This window comes from Pyrus communis, chromosome 6 (genome assembly GCF_041283825.1).
Source record: "Pyrus communis isolate YQ-2024b chromosome 6, ASM4128382v1, whole genome shotgun sequence".
Taxonomy (NCBI): Eukaryota; Viridiplantae; Streptophyta; class Magnoliopsida; order Rosales; family Rosaceae; genus Pyrus; species Pyrus communis.
In genome coordinates this window covers 9077524-9093393 of record NC_142570.1, presented here as the reverse complement: position 1 = coordinate 9093393, position 15870 = coordinate 9077524, and the positions used below count along the sequence as shown (strand labels likewise).

At 38.9% G+C, this 15870-nt stretch overlaps 1 protein-coding gene across 1 annotated transcript; it reads left to right on the top strand.

Annotated features, from left to right (window-relative positions):
* The first annotated feature begins 2582 nt into the window (after positions 1-2582).
* Positions 2583-6890, top strand: LOC137711124 (putative inactive receptor kinase At4g23740). The gene is made up of 4 exons (XM_068450331.2): positions 2583-2953; positions 3061-3153; positions 3540-4854; positions 6030-6890. The coding sequence occupies exons 3-4, from the start codon at positions 3621-3623 to the stop codon at positions 6683-6685; spliced, it is 1890 nt and encodes a 629-aa protein (XP_068306432.2). The 5' UTR covers positions 2583-2953; positions 3061-3153; positions 3540-3620; the 3' UTR covers positions 6686-6890.
* Positions 6891-15870: the final 8980 nt, after the last annotated feature.

Below are 15870 nucleotides of genomic sequence, written 5' to 3'. Positions count from 1 at the left end.
CCAGCATAGAGGAACACTGCATTCGGCTTGCTCCACCATAACACTCGAGTTAGGATAACCAATGTCGTTGGTCACAGGTGTGCGCATGTCAGATGTGCCAGACGAAACAAGGTCAGATAATGCAGGAATTGTCTTGTCCTTGTTGGGCCTCAGTACCGACTTCCTGACCTCTTCTTGAATTTCCTCTTTTCCATGAATAGCTACGCCGGTTCTTCCCATAGCTCCTCAGGCAAGCTATAAAAATCACAGTCGAAATTCCATTTTCAACGCCAATGATGCTCATTCACTGTGGAGGTCGCAGGGAGCGAGCCTTAGGGGGGAAATATGAGGGAAGAAGCCAAAGAAATTCGAAGGGTGCACATCTCTACATTAGAGTAGTTTTCTCCTAAACCCATTGCCGGCGTCTGCCATGGACAACCCTTGAAGTGGCCTAATCTGTTGCACTTGAAGTAAACGTGCATCAACCCCTTATACTTCAATCGAATCAACTTCTTTCATGCCATCGGACAAGGCATCATGACTCTGGAGTGGAGAGGTTTACTGGTGTCAAAATCAATCCACCTTCGTAGAAAACCTATGAACCTAATCTTCGATGGATCCTCAATCTCCAACACATATCCAAGTTTTCCCCTAGATAAAGGGCACTTTTTTGGGTGCATAAATTTCGGGGGGTGCTGTGTGCCTGAATCCAATATATCGGCTGATCAGCTCGAATGTCATCGAGGGAATGGTAAAGAGGCCAAGGCTTAGCTGAGAAAGTGTACCATTTCATAAACCAAGGGTTCCCCCTCTAGGATTCGGTGCGCTACTTCCTATATATTCGGTTTCGCCTTCAAAACCCTTACCATGCTTAAGTCGTTCCAGGCCTGCCTGAGCATTTCCTTGACTTCAGATTCAGGGGGTTCTTAGTCGGTGATAAGTCTGCTATCCAGGTGAATCGACTCCTCAAATCGATCCTCCAAATCAACAAAACCTTCAAAGTAAATCAACATGCACTTGAGCTCCTCCTCATTTGGAGCTGGCTGATGAGACATTTCGACATAGTTTCAGGGGTGGTGGACATAGAAATTAGGGGGAAATGGGTTGAAAAACAAGGGAGAGACACTGAGGAAATGGGTTGAAATATCAAGAAAAGATACGAAGGAGGTACACAACCTCACAAAAAAGGCACAAGGCCTTACTTCGAGCTACACCAGCTCATTGTTCGCCGTTCACACAGACCTCCATTTTGTCAAGGAACTTCATTCCTCCTTGGATGCTTGGTGTACATAGTCTTACCAAAACAAATAGTTGACTTTTCCCTAATAAATGAATAAAGAAATAAAATAGTTACGTCTAGAATCATTACCACAAAACAAGATTATTGCTTATAAAAAGTCAACAGATCTCGATATGCTCACGCTGGACACAATTATGTACTCGTTCTTTTAGCACTATTTGGTGAAATTTCTCATAGATTAGTTTAATAAACATCAAACTTTTTTGCATTATTTAGTGAAATTTTCATAAGAGTTTATTTACATTTTTTTATGTTAAACAATAGTTTTATTAAATTAAATGTTAGATTAGCCACCAACGGTGTTCGAACCCACGTCGTCATGCAAGAACTCAACTTTTTTCCACCACTACGGTAAAAGGGCAGTTGCAGAGCTTATTTACATGTATTTGGCATAAATTTTTTTTTTTTTTAACAATATACATTTATTTGTTTTGATAAATACCATTTTTGGTGAGATAACTTGAATGTAGATGCAACCAACTTTCTCAATCAAACCTTCTTGTACTACCTTTTCATCTCTATATTTTGTTCTTGTAATCCTTCACGACAATCACAACTCTATAGTTTCTAGATTACTTTTTTAAGATCAACTTTATCAAAAATCAACGAAATTATCAATATTTAAACCCTTTTGTTTTTTTTTTTTAATAAAGGGAGACAATTGTGCAAGCTATGATTATTTAAACCTTTCAATATCTACTTTGTTAAAAGGAGGCAGATTGTCTACCTTTTTGTTTGGGTGCCCTTCTCATCCCCTCTTATTTTGTGCGGTCACGGTTAACCCACGTAAACATTTTATATTGATATATAAAATGTTGACGTGGGTTAACCGTGACCGCACAAAATAAGAGGGGATGGGAAGGGCACCCAAACAAAAAGGCAAATCTTCTTGTTAAAAACCAACCAAATTCAAAATTATTTAGTCCTATATAATATTGATTTAATAAAAAAGATAAATCATATTCAAATCATTAAAGAGAAACCTAAAAGGTGAACAATTAAAATTATGGTTCAACAATACAAGTTAAGAAGGTAAAAACAAGAACGATCAAATGAGGTTGCAAGGGTTCATCAACTTGAGGATAAGTGTTGGTCAACAACCCGTATATAATAATTTAATATTTTTTTGTTAAAGTAAAAAATGAAAATTCGTGCTAACAAAGTCAACCAAACGCCGTCACCCATCGCTACCCTAATCGTTAACTAACGACCGCTCAAGAACGAGAAGAGCACCTCAATCGGGTCCACATGTCAAATCCCCACCACACCACGTCACCATCCGAACCACAATAACGGCGTTTGCGTCCACCAAGTCACGAACGCACGATCTACTCGCTCCCACCACCGGTTACGTTATAATAACTCCCACCCCGCACTCCTCAGCAGCAGCAGCAGCAGCAGCCACCACTCTCTTCTCCTTCACTCAGCTTCTTCGGAAAAACAGGTATTTTTCCAGAGCCCTCCAAATCCCGTGAATTAAAATAGCGGCTTCATTCTTCTTGTTTTTGCACTTTTTACCCCAAAAACAGGACAAAAAAAGGTAAAATCATTTACCTTTTGCCTTTTTTGCAACAGTATTCTCCTCCTTCCCCTCCCCCTCCCCCTCCCCCTCAGGTTTATTCACATTGGATGCTAATAGCTTCCGGCACCATCAGTTTAGAGTCATCATAACATGTACGTTTCCACTGCTCTCTCTCTCATTCCTCACAGTAATTTTCTCTCTCCACATTTTACTTTGTTGTACCATATAGTAATTTTCCTCTGAATTTTTTTGGGTTCAGAGGCAGACTTGAACTTGTATTCGACTTGGGTTCACTCAAAATAGCAGAAAACCTTGATGGGTCAGTTCTGAAATCAATGGTGTTTATGTAAAGGTATGTTTTGAGCTTCTGTGCACTTTGGTTTTCCAATTTATTTATTTTTTTTTACAGTTTATGAACACAATTCCCATGTAAAATTCTTGGGTTTCTGTAAATTTTTTGAAATTTGAACTTGCAAAGCTCAAAGCAAACAAAGAACAAAAAGAAGCTCGATTTCTGGTGGTACTACTGCGTACTTTGGTTTTTGCACAATAAAATAACTCCCTTTTTTACTATATAAACACGATATTCAAAGCCTGCAAAAGCTCAAATTTCTCAGAGTCACCTCTCTGCTTTTTCTCGACAATTTTCTCGGAATCTGATTTATTTTTCTTTTTGTTTTCGCTTTACATTCTGTCTTTTGTATTTTTAACTTGTTTTTTCCCTCTATATTTTGTCAGAAGCATGAAAAGATTGAAACTTCCCAGAAACAGCTCGTTATTTGAAGGGTTTGGGATTTTGGTGAGAGGGTAGTGAGGGAAATGGCGGGTCTTGGCGTTTTGTATTGGATTTTGCTTTTGGGTTTGATTTTCTTGCAAGGAAATGCAGACCCAGTTGAGGATAAGCAGGCATTGCTCGATTTCTTGAACAATTTGCCTCACTCTCGCACTCTGAATTGGAATGAGAGCGGTCCTGTGTGTGACCACTGGACTGGAGTGACTTGTAGTGAGGATAAGTCTCACGTGATAGCCGTCCGATTGCCCGGCATTGGCTTTACCGGCCAGATTCCTGCCTACACGCTTAGCCGCCTCTCGAGGCTGCAGATTTTGAGTCTTCGATCCAATGTGATTAGTGGGGAGTTCCCTTCTGATTTTTCCAATCTGAAGAACTTGTCTTTTCTGTATCTTCAGTTCAACAACTTCTCTGGGCCATTACCCTTGGACTTCTCAGTTTGGAAGAACCTCACCATTGTCAATCTGTCTAACAATCACTTCAATGGGAGCATTCCTTTTTCACTCTCGAATTTGACTCAGCTTTGGGGATTGGATCTTGCAAACAACTCACTTTCGGGTGAAATCCCTGATCTTCAATCGCATAAATTGCAGCAGCTTAACTTATCTAACAACAAGCTGAATGGTATTGTCCCCGAATCACTTCAGAGGTTTCCGAGGTCTGCGTTTATTGGTAACAACATTTCTTTTGCAAGTTTTCCACCTGAGTATCCTCCTGTTCTTCCGCCCGCCCCTAAACCATATCCGAAACCTAAGAATGGTGGGAAGCTTGGGGAGACAGCACTGCTGGGAATTATAATTGCTGGTGCTGTTTTAGGCATTGTAGCGTTTGCATTTCTGATACTTGTTTTCTGCTCAAGAAGAAAGAAAGAAGATGGGCTTTCTGGAAAGTTGTCCAAGGGGGGAATGTCACCAGAAAAGGTGATCTCACGGAGTCAAGATGCGAATAATAAACTGGCTTTCTTTGAGGGCTGCCACTACGCATTTGATCTGGAGGATTTATTGAGGGCTTCAGCTGAGGTGCTTGGAAAGGGGACATTTGGTACAGCGTATAAGGCAATACTAGAAGATGCAACCTGTGTGGTGGTGAAGAGGTTGAAGGATGTCAATGTTGGAAAGCGGGACTTTGAGCAACATATGGAGGTTGTCGGCAATATTAGGCATGAAAATGTGGTGGAATTGAAGGCGTATTATTATTCCAAAGATGAGAAGCTGATGGTATATGATTACTACAATCAAGGGAGTGTCTCTGCTTTATTACACGGTAACTTACTGTCTTCCATATTTCATATTTGATAAATGTTAGCCTGGTCACGCTGATAATCTTTCTGTTGAAAAGTGTTGAATGTAAATAGCTGACTGTTGTACCTCTTTCTTTTGAAGTTAATAATACCCTTGATATCCTGTACGTTATCGATGTTATCTTTCTATAAGTACTCAGCAGCATCTAACACTGGTGGAATAACTTGTATTCAATCATTATAATATGTTGGAACTGTACTACTAGGTATGTGATAGATCCATTTGGAACTAGCCCGAAACCTAGATGAATACTATGAGTCTTCGCTTCAACTCAATGTTTTTAACTGGTCTTCGGTCGTCAAATATTAGAACATGTCTTGGTTTTCTGGATGTATATAGGATCAAAACTTGTTAAAAGATATTCTGCTGGTACATGGTGTAGACTTTGGATAATTCAGTTAACTCCTTTGCCAAGTAACACTTCTACTATTCCTGTGGCTTAGAATTGTTTAATGCTTGAATTTTGAGGTTTAGAAGCTAATCTTGTTTTAATCAATAAAACAATAATTACCCTTTTTTAGTCGAGTAATACTATATGGTTCATACCAACACTGTGTGAAGTTTGTGGTACATCACTTGCTGCTTCACTAGTCAAGAGAAAGTAGCTTCATAGAGTCTGAGTGCGTTCACTGGTGTTACTGTGCCTTATACCTTTGTAAGGCTTCAACATTTCTTTGACCAAGAAATATAAGTTTTGAAACTAGGATAATCCATGGTTAATCAATACAAAGTGATATTTTGGAATTCGGGGAGTAAATATCTGTCTGAAAAGCTTCTTTGGGTAGAAGTTCCTCTGGTTCTTCCATTCTAGAGTTCTTTGTTTGTAAACCCCGTGGTGCGTTGGAAGTGTTCATTCCGTCAGGCAAATACTGTATGTTACACATCATGCGCTATTCTTTGGTGCATCCTAGTTTTATCTTGATCAAGCCTTCAAACCCCCAAAAGTTGTGGCTGGTAATCGGGAGGAACTCAATTTTATTGATGAAAATATGTTGTAGTTCTCGGCATTGACATCTTTTGGTATGACAATATTTGGTTGGTGGTATGCTTGGCATTCTTACTCCATTGTCTATGCTGCACGCATCATCCCTGTAGTAGCGACTAATATATATCCTGCAATATTCTTTCCATTTTCAGGTAGAAGAGGAGAGGGCAGAAATCCTTTAGATTGGGATACCCGACTGAGAATAGCAATTGGAGCTGCAAGAGGAATTGCTCATATTCATACAGAGAATGGTGGGAAGCTTGTCCACGGAAACGTCAAAGCCTCAAACATCTTTGTAAACACTCAACAGTATGGTTGTGTTTCTGATGTTGGTTTGGCAACTATAACGAGCTCACTGGCCCCACCAATCTCTCGTGCTGCTGGTTACCGAGCTCCAGAAGTGACAGACACTAGGAAATCAGGACAACCTGCTGATGTCTACAGCTTTGGGGTTGTGTTACTGGAACTCCTTACTGGAAAATCCCCAATCCATACTACTGCTGGCGATGAGATCATCCATTTGGTCAGGTGGGTTCATTCAGTTGTCCGAGAGGAGTGGACAGCGGAAGTGTTTGACTTAGAGCTGATGAGGTATCTATACATAGAGGAGGAAATGGTGGAGATGTTACAGATAGCCATGTCTTGTGTTGCAAGGATGCCTGATCAACGACCTAAAATGCTGGATGTAGCGAAGATGATAGAAAACGTCCACCGGGCTGATAATGACAATCGACCATCTTCTGAAAACAGATCCGAGAGCTCAACACCACTGCCGGTGGTTAGAGCAGAAAACCCAACTTCACAATGAGCGAGCGCCACTTGCCATTTTTCCCTTCTGGTGTAATTTCATTTCATCTCAAATGCTTTTGGTCTAGTTAGTGAACAAATATGTGGTAATTTTTATTTTCTTTATCAAGTTGATCCCATTTAGGTAGAAAGTTAGGTCATTGTCAATGTATTAGTGGCTGTTGATTCTCACAATGGCATTTCAAATTATGTTTTGTTTGTTCAAAGTTTCATCTCTCTCTCTCTCTCTCTCTCTCTCTACACGAAGTTTTTCACTTTTCAGGGCTGCAAGTTAAGTTTGATGCTGATTTCTACGTGGCCAAAGTTCATCAGAATGTGAAGAATATTGGAGGGAGAACTCAAAATTTCGAGGTGAGTTGGTGGTGGGGAAAAGCACTCTCCCTGAATTCTTTTCGGTGTGCCTTGACCTCGGTGGAGGATGACTTCCGTGATTCGAAATATTAATCTGACATGTAGTTGTATCATGGAAGTTGCTCTCGCTTTAATGGTTGAATATACACTTGAGAGAAGAAATCAAAATTTGTTAAATACCTTTTGCATTGATGCTTTCCCAAGTGAGAAGAAGAGAATTCACAAAGGGGAGCCAACAGCCAAGAGTGACTTTGAAATTCTCCCTACATAGAAAGTTTATACTCATGAATCTAATACGTAAATCAAATTCTACACATATCAAGGGTAACTTTTCTAACCATTTTTCAACCATGGAGTAACAATTACAGTAAAATCTCTCTAAAGTAATACTCTAGAAAGATATAACTTCCTTAAAGTCATAAAAAATTCCGGTCCCAACTTGGGACTAGTTTTGTATAGGAATAAACTTCACATTAATACGTTACAATTTTCTTAAGGAAACACACCTCTACGTTGTTATAAATGTTGCTTCCGGTTGGAGTTTGATGTTTTCTTCTTGCACAACTCAACACGAATATGTCCGGTTAACTGATTTTTCATAATGACCTTGGGTGGCCTGGCTGATTTGAAGGTGAAAAAAGGAATGGCATTCAACACCCTTTATACACAAGAGGGCCTTGGGCATCAAGGAACAACGACTTAGAGTACAAGTAAAGAAATTATATACGTGCAAGAAATAAAATACATGGTGCCCAATGAATCATAAATAAGAAATGCAACATTCATTAAGGATAAATAAGCCAATAAATAATATTTTTTAACTACACCTCTATCAATTTTATAACTTTATAGAGGTTTTATTGAACAATGTAAATATACAAGTAAATTCTGAAAAACAACCAAAAGCGATGTTTTTTTTTCTTTTCAAAATGCATTTCAAATGCTTTTAGAACCAAAAAATATTCGCTTATTTTAAAAACACTTCTAAACATACTCTATATTGATAAGCGAGGTATAACTGCTACTTAAAATTCAAATACATCCCTTAAAAAAAAAATATTCAAATATCATGAAAAGACTAAAAGAACAAATGACTGGTTATAATAAAGCATAAGACTTTAATACAATGACAATTTTTTGTTAAACAAAACCATAAGGTATAAAGTTTTGAATCTCAAATTAATATTTTTTAAATTTATATATCTGATGAAAACTATTATTAGTATTCCAAAATTTTCATTTTACACTCCTCACAAGTGTTTTTTTTTTCTTCTAATTATAAAAAATTTGAAATTTTTTTCTTTTTAAATGTCAATAACAATTTCCTATCTATTATTCGGAAAAATTTCTCCTTATTTACGAATAATGTCAATAGGATGGCACACTTTGATTGAAGTGATGCGTTAAATGACACAAATACCCCTTTCCTCCTTCCCTAGAAGTGATTTTGAGTGGTTGTTCAAAGAGCTACCCACCTTCTCAATAAACTCAAAAGACCTTAAAACCAAAAGAAAGCATTAAATCAAAATCACTGATGCTTTCAGCCTACTGATGCTGCATCACTGATGTTGCACCTACTGATGCTACATCACTGATGCTCACCTACTAATGCTACATATGAAAACCAAGAAGTTGCAATACTGCCCAAAACAACAGTGAAAAAAAAAACATATATATTGTTCATTGGATTTGCTTTTTAATTAATCGTATATATTGTTCACTGGATTACCTTTTCCACTATGAAGTAATTTAGCTTTGTAAAAAGTTGTAGGCATATATTAACTTAATTGCATCATGTTTGCTCCACTAACAATATGTTTCTTTGTTTTACATATGTAATATTACGGTTTCTTTGATAGATTATATGGCCACCTCACGTAATTGGAATGATCATGATGAGGATGTACTGCTTACCATCCTCGAGGAGATGGTAGTTGATGGTGTTAGGTGTGAGACCGGCAGTTTTAAGGATGGTACATTTGTAATGGTTGCCACCAAGATGAGGGAGATGATTCCGGGCATTAATATAGAGCCAAAGCATATACAAAACAAGCTGAAGCGTCTAAAAGAAAAGTATTCCTTTGCATATGACATGATAAATACCTCTGGATTTGGTTGGGATGATGAAAAAAAATGTGTTGTTGTGGATAGTGACGATGTACTTCAACTGTGTGTGAAGGTACATTTTGTTTCTTATTCTTTTTCAATTAGTTGCTTTAAAAGTCATAACTTTGATTTCTTTGGGTTCTTATTGTAGAAACATCCTAATGCATCTTACAAACCAAATAAGCCATTTTCGTTGTATCCACGCTTATGTACGGTGTTTGGGAGAGATCGAGCCAAAGGTAGTATGGCTGAATCAGCAGCAGATGCAATTGAAAACATGGGATTGGAAAATGAGGATGATGATGAAACATTGAGATGCCTCAAACTTCACCTACCCCATCTCCTTCTATTGGTACATCCAGTGCATCTCAACCTATTAGGAAGAGGAAGAGGAATAAGAATAATGCTGATGCAAATATTTTAGTTGTTATCCGTGAGGGTTGGGATAAAGCAGTTACTGAAATGAAGAATTTAGGTGAAAGTTTTACTTTGAGAGAAGCGAAAGCCAAGTTACTTTCTCAGCTTCAGGCCATGGGTCTCTTATATGATCAGGTGCTGAGAATTTCAATGAAATTAGTGAAAGATACTGATATGATGAGTATTTGGTGTACCCCAGCTCTCACAAGGCAGATTTCATTAAAATGTATATGGATGGCATCTGAGCATTAGGGGGTTTAGTATGATATGAACTACATCAACTTCTGAGATTTAGTAAGACATTATCTTTCTTTTTTTTTTCTTTTTTTTTTTTTATCTGAAGTTAGGACGAATGTTTAATTTGGGATTTCATGTTTAAGTTCTGGATATTTCATGTTTATTGCTTTAGCAAGATAATATCATTAAACTTATATATTTTTCATCCTTGCATGGCAACCAATGCCATAGACATCCAATTGTCTCACAACTTAACTTATAATATACATATTGTTTGACACAATTTGCATTTCAATGTGATGACGAAGAGATGAAAGCAGATTGTGTCAAAGATTCCAACATAGCCATTGCATCAACAGTTGTTCTACCACGCCAACCTCTTCATATGTAATTCATCACATATACATAACCATATACATATTGTGGCTACACTGCCATGTACCAAGTGCCAAGCCAATGGCATGCTCTCACCCTATTATTTTTTTAAATCACATAAAATTAACTGATGTATTATCCCACTAAATTAATTATATGAGCAACAAAGTACAAATACATGTCTCTTGTTTTCTGTTATACATGGTACGAAATATAAACACATCCAAGTATAGTGTACAAAATATATCATAGATAAGCAACATCATGAAGAAGAAGAAGAAAAAAAATGTTTCGTCCCGACTGATTGTTGTCTTCCTTCCTAGTGCTAAAATAGGTTTAGTATAATGGCACAAGTAAGGGTGTCGAATCCACAGGGACTAATTGGACCTATATAATCACTTGTTTTGCAAGAACTCTTTACTAGAGAAATAAAACTAATCAATGTAGACAGATTTGTTGTTGTAACTTGAAAGCATAAGGAAATGAAGTAAACACAAAATGAATGAATCAACAACTAATAAAATGAGATAGTACCAATGGAGATGAAGCTAGGGATTCAATTTTACCATTGCTAACCCAAGGCCATGCTTGTTGAATCAGATTATACTCATCCATCTACCTATTTCTTGAGTTTGTTTCACTTAGATATGATCAACCATATGATGTGTGGATTTGATCAAATGTCTCTAATCATGAGCCTAATTGTGATGTGCAACTTTGGTTCCTAATCAAGAATAGGTAGTGCACAAGAAACTTTCACAAAACCAAAGGGAACACTCGGCAGGATGTTTGCAAAACATTCCCTCCCTTCATTCATTCACATATCCACCAAGATTATGCATGATGTGTGCTTTAATCTTGGCTAAACAACCTGTGGTTAATTCAAATGATGATCAAGCATTAAAATCAACACACTAAGTCACAATTAAATCGGAGAATGAAACAAGAAATAGATAGATTAAATGAGAATTCTGAATTAACTACATGGCAATCTTGCAAGGCTACATCGAATCCCTAGAGAGAGATTAGTTACACTTCATGTTTACAAAAGGTTTGACATAAAAATATATAACATGAGTGAACATAGGATTAAGAAGAAAGAACCCTTGAAGCAAAACTGATGTCGAAATCCCTTAAGAGTTGCCTTCGGTGTTGGTGCTCCAAGTGTGTTGTAAATGAAGGTGGAGCGGCTAAGGTTGAATGGTTTCTGCGAATGGGAGAGTGTATGGAATGGAATGAAGCCGAGAAGAGATTGTGTAGAAATGGAAGGGGATTTGCGGCAAAGGGGAAGTGTTTGTGTTATCTTGTGTATGAAAATGAGATGTCCTTGAATGAATGAATGCAAGGGTTTTTATAGGAGGAGTAGAGGTGTATATGGCTGTTTGTTTAGAATGCATGTGGCTTGTTAATGATGGAAAACAGCTAGGAAAGCATGTGAAAGCTGGAAATGCATAAGGGGTACACGACAATGATGCTTGTTGGTGCTGGAATTGCATGTGTGTGAGGTGTGTAGGTGCTGAAAATGCATGTGAATGCATGCTGGAAATGGGAATGAAAGGCACGACATTGAGTTGGGAAATGAAGTGTGTGTGAATGCATGTGAGTGCATGTGAATTAAAGGGGTGTGAATGATTATGGGATGCTGGGAATCTGGAGTGGAATGGGTTATTCACGGCATTAAGTGAAGTGAAATGATTAAATGTTTAATGGTTGCATGTAAATGAATTGTTTGTAGGGAAAGAATGGGAGTGACACTAGGTTGAATGATGATGAGTGCATGTGAATTGAAATGCATGTGGAATGAAAGAAATGCATTGATATGCACGGCAAAGGAAGTGGATTTTCTGCTGAAAATGAATTAAAGGGTGCATGTGTTGATTTGTGGTGCAATGATGAAGTGGGAAGGTGGAAATGCAAAGGGGAAATGCTGAAATGAAAGGGAAGTGCTCGGCAAAGGAAAGTGAATGTAGATGGGTGCATGTGTTGGTGGTTTTGCATGTGAATTAGAGGGGGAAGGCATGTGCAATGAGTGGTGTTGTGTGATGCATGGTTGAATGATTAAAGAGTGCATGTGGGTTGGAAATGTGGCTGCAATGATGAAGTGTAATGGCTGAAAATGGGATGGATTTGCAAGGGCCACAGCAATGAGGGAAGATTGTGTTCATGTGGCTGAAATTGGTGTGTAATTGGGCTAGGGTTTAAGTGCATGAAATGGACCCAAATTGCTCCTCCTTGCATGGCAATGAATGGTGTTTGTGTTAAGCCTATGGCAAGGTGTTATGTGATTGGGTTAGGGCCATTGTTTTGTGTCCTCAAGTGCATACAAGGCCTTCAATTTCATCCAACACTTGGGCTCCAAGTATAAGCTATCCATCCTTAGCCCAATAGTGCTCCAAAACACTCCACAATGCATCCTTTCGTCAAACACGTCTTATTATCCTGAAAACACACAAAAGAAGCATAAAGGACAAAAATAACTAAAGAAACATAACGTAAATGTACGAGAACAAGCCATTTAAGTTGCACGAATATGCTCCTATCAAATACCCCCACACTTAGCTTTTGCTAGTCCTCGAGCAAAACAGAAAAACAAAACAAAACGAAACGAAACAAACCAAAGACAATTTTAAACCTTCCAACGTTGTCTCCGGGATTTCCAATGCACATGACATGTCAAAAATCATCATTCCCACAGATTTTGTTTATCTTGACACTTAAGTACATACTTAATCATAGTCACCACATATTAGTTCACAATTAAGCATTTAAAACCATGTTTTGAATGTAGTAACATGCCTTAGAGAATTTGCTCAATTCCTTACAAAATATGCACTCAATTTTCACTCAGATTTTCTGACTACATACCCTAATCTAGTTATATGTGAGAAGATTGATGTAAGCATAAAAACGAACACTCACATATATGTATCATAAGGAAGCAATTTCCGGAGTTAATAAGCATGTTTAGATATGATCTCATGAATGGAATGCTACTACTTAGATGCGAGAACCAGTGACACCATATGCTCATACCAAGTTCAAACTCCACAATTGAAATACATAACTTTCAAGATTGAAGTCACGGGTATAATGGGGGTTGGGGTGTTTGGATAACAAAGATGGAAAACAAAGGTTCTTTAAGCCATAGTGAGCAAAGTAATGAATTAGACACTGTACTCCAGGCATCCGGTATCATCTTTGGGGAAGAAGAAAAAATTGAGTATTTCAAAAGGCTTTGCTGGGAGTGCGCCCTCAAAGGTGAGGGAGAGTTGGGCATTTTCTTCAGGTTTGTCTTGCCATAAAAGACGAAGGTCGACATATATAGAGATAATATCAAGTGGTGGTACTCTTCTTTTACCCTTGTCGACAAACGTTTTGATCCCGCAAATCCGGCTTTTTGAAATAGTGGCGCCTCTTTGATTTCTGAACGACGCCCCTTCGATTTCTGAGCAGGCGCCCCTTTACTTTCTGAACGACACGTAGTAGTGCGGATGCGGCTCCTTTTGACAAAGCTGCACGCGTTTTCTGAAAAGCAGAGAAAGCGTCGCCGGACTTTGCGCTTGTCGGCTAAAGATGTGTAGTTGCGATGATGGCCTCCACGTGTTTTCTGAAAAGAAGAAATCTTTTGACAAAGTTGAACACGTCTTCTAAAAAGCTGAGAAAGCGTCGCCAAAATTACGCCGGAAATTCCGGCTTTTTGAATCGGTGGACGCGTCGCCTTGGCTTCTTATAGAGGTATCGATCACCGCCAACATACACACTCTGAAGAATTCCCATTCTTGAACATCGTCTCCGGCCCTTTGAAATTTTAACTTCATCCACCCCTTCTCTTTGGACACTTTTGAAAAAATGGCAAACCCATCGAACCTTAGCTTAGAATTGAGTCTCAGCAGTGAAACGGGCGTGCCGCGTCAAGGTAACGTATGGCGCCCTTCTTTCTTATCTTCTAACGGTCCTCTTTCAGGTGAAGACTCTGTGATGCAGGACGCCACAACAGCTACAATAGTAGCTAGGAACCTCCTCACTCCAAAAGATAGTAGGCTGCTGTCAGGACGGTCCGATGAGTTGGCCGTTCAAGAGTCCCTCGCTCTTAGTGTTCAGTGTGCGAGCTCTGTGTCCAACATGGGCCAACGCCTGCTTGCCCGCTCCCGTCAGGTGGAATCATTGATGGCAGAGGTGGAAGGTCTTAAGCAAGAGATCCAGCAGCTTAAGTACGAGAATAGAAGTTTGCATGTGCTTGCAAATAACTATTCGTCGGGCATGAAGAGGAAGCTTGATGAGCTGCAAGAATCTGAGGGTCGAATTCATAGTGACCGTCAAAGGCTTGCGGCTTATCTCCAGAGGCACCTTTTTCCTGGGTCATCCAGCGTTTGGCCAAGTATTGAGGCCTGGAATGCTCTAGCTCCGATGCCTCCCTCTCCGATGCCTCCCGCTTCGATGCCTCCCGCTTCAATGCCTCCCGCTTCGATGCCTTCTGCTCCGACGCCTTCTGCTCTGATGCCTCGTAGTGGGGCTTCACATAAACATCCTTTGTGAAGGCTCCATCTTTCTGCCATGTTTATTTTTATTCTATTTTTTTTTTTTTTTTTTTTATCAAATCAAACGGCATGGAATTGATCTTTGAATGGAGGGTGATACTTGAAATGATCCGTTAATGGTTTAAATTCTAGAATGGATGCCTGAATCATTAACAACATATTAGTATAAAAGAAAATTGAAATTCGGGGAGGCGGCTTACCTTTGTGCTCCAACATGAACTTAAAAATAAACACCCATTCGAAAGTTATGACATGTCCCGTGTCATAAAACCCTTTTTCATAGCAACCCAATAGTTTGTCTACAAACATAGCCCTCATATACATTCGTATTAGTAAGCAAAAACACACTTAACCAAAACTAACACAACTTAACACAAAGCATTGTCCTCGATGCTTAAAATTGTATGTAATGCAAGTAGGCAAAGAATATGGAATGGTGACAACATAAACACAAAATGAGGAAAGAACACAAACCACACTAGGTTGCCTCCTAGTAAGCGCTTTATTTAATGTCTAGGCAAGACATGGTAGCTTGTTCACGGTGTTGTAAACTCAAGAAAATCTACAACTTGATAAACTTGCTCTTCCTCCACTTTCTCCAAATATGGTTTCAATCGCTGCCCATTGACTTTAAAAGAGATGCCATTCTTCATGTTCTCTATCTCCACAGCTCCGTGGGGAAATGTTTGCAGCACCTTAAATGGTCCCACCCACCTAGACTTCAATTTACCTGGAAAAAGTCTCAAACATGAGTCATACAACAGTACTTTCATACCTTGGTGAAACTCCTTCCGTAGGATGGCCTTGTCATGATAGAGCTTAGTCCGTTCCTTGTAGATTTTGGCATTCTCATATGCTTCATTTCTGAGTTCTTCCAACTCATTAAGTTGGAGCTTCCTTGCTATTCCAGCATCCTTGTAATCAAAGTTGAACTTCTTGATGGCCCAATATGCACGGTGTTCAAGCTCCATTGGCAAATGACAAGCTTTCCCAAACACAAGGCAATAAGGACTCATGCCAATGGGGGTCTTATATGCTGTTCTATATGCCCATAGTGCATCATTCAACCTCAGTGACCAATCCTTCCTTGTAGGGCTTACGGTCTTCATCAAAATGTTCTTGATCTCCCTATTGCTAATCTCCACTTGTCCTGAGGTTTGAG

Excerpts from the sequence above, each read along its gene's own strand:
- LOC137711124 (XM_068450331.2), top strand. The coding sequence starts at position 3,621 with ATGGCGGGTCTTGGCGTTTTGTATTGGATTTTGCTTTTGGGTTTGATT. Across the intron at positions 4,855-6,029 it reads TGTCTCTGCTTTATTACACG|GTAGAAGAGGAGAGGGCAGA; the intron begins GTAACTTACTGT and ends TTCCATTTTCAG.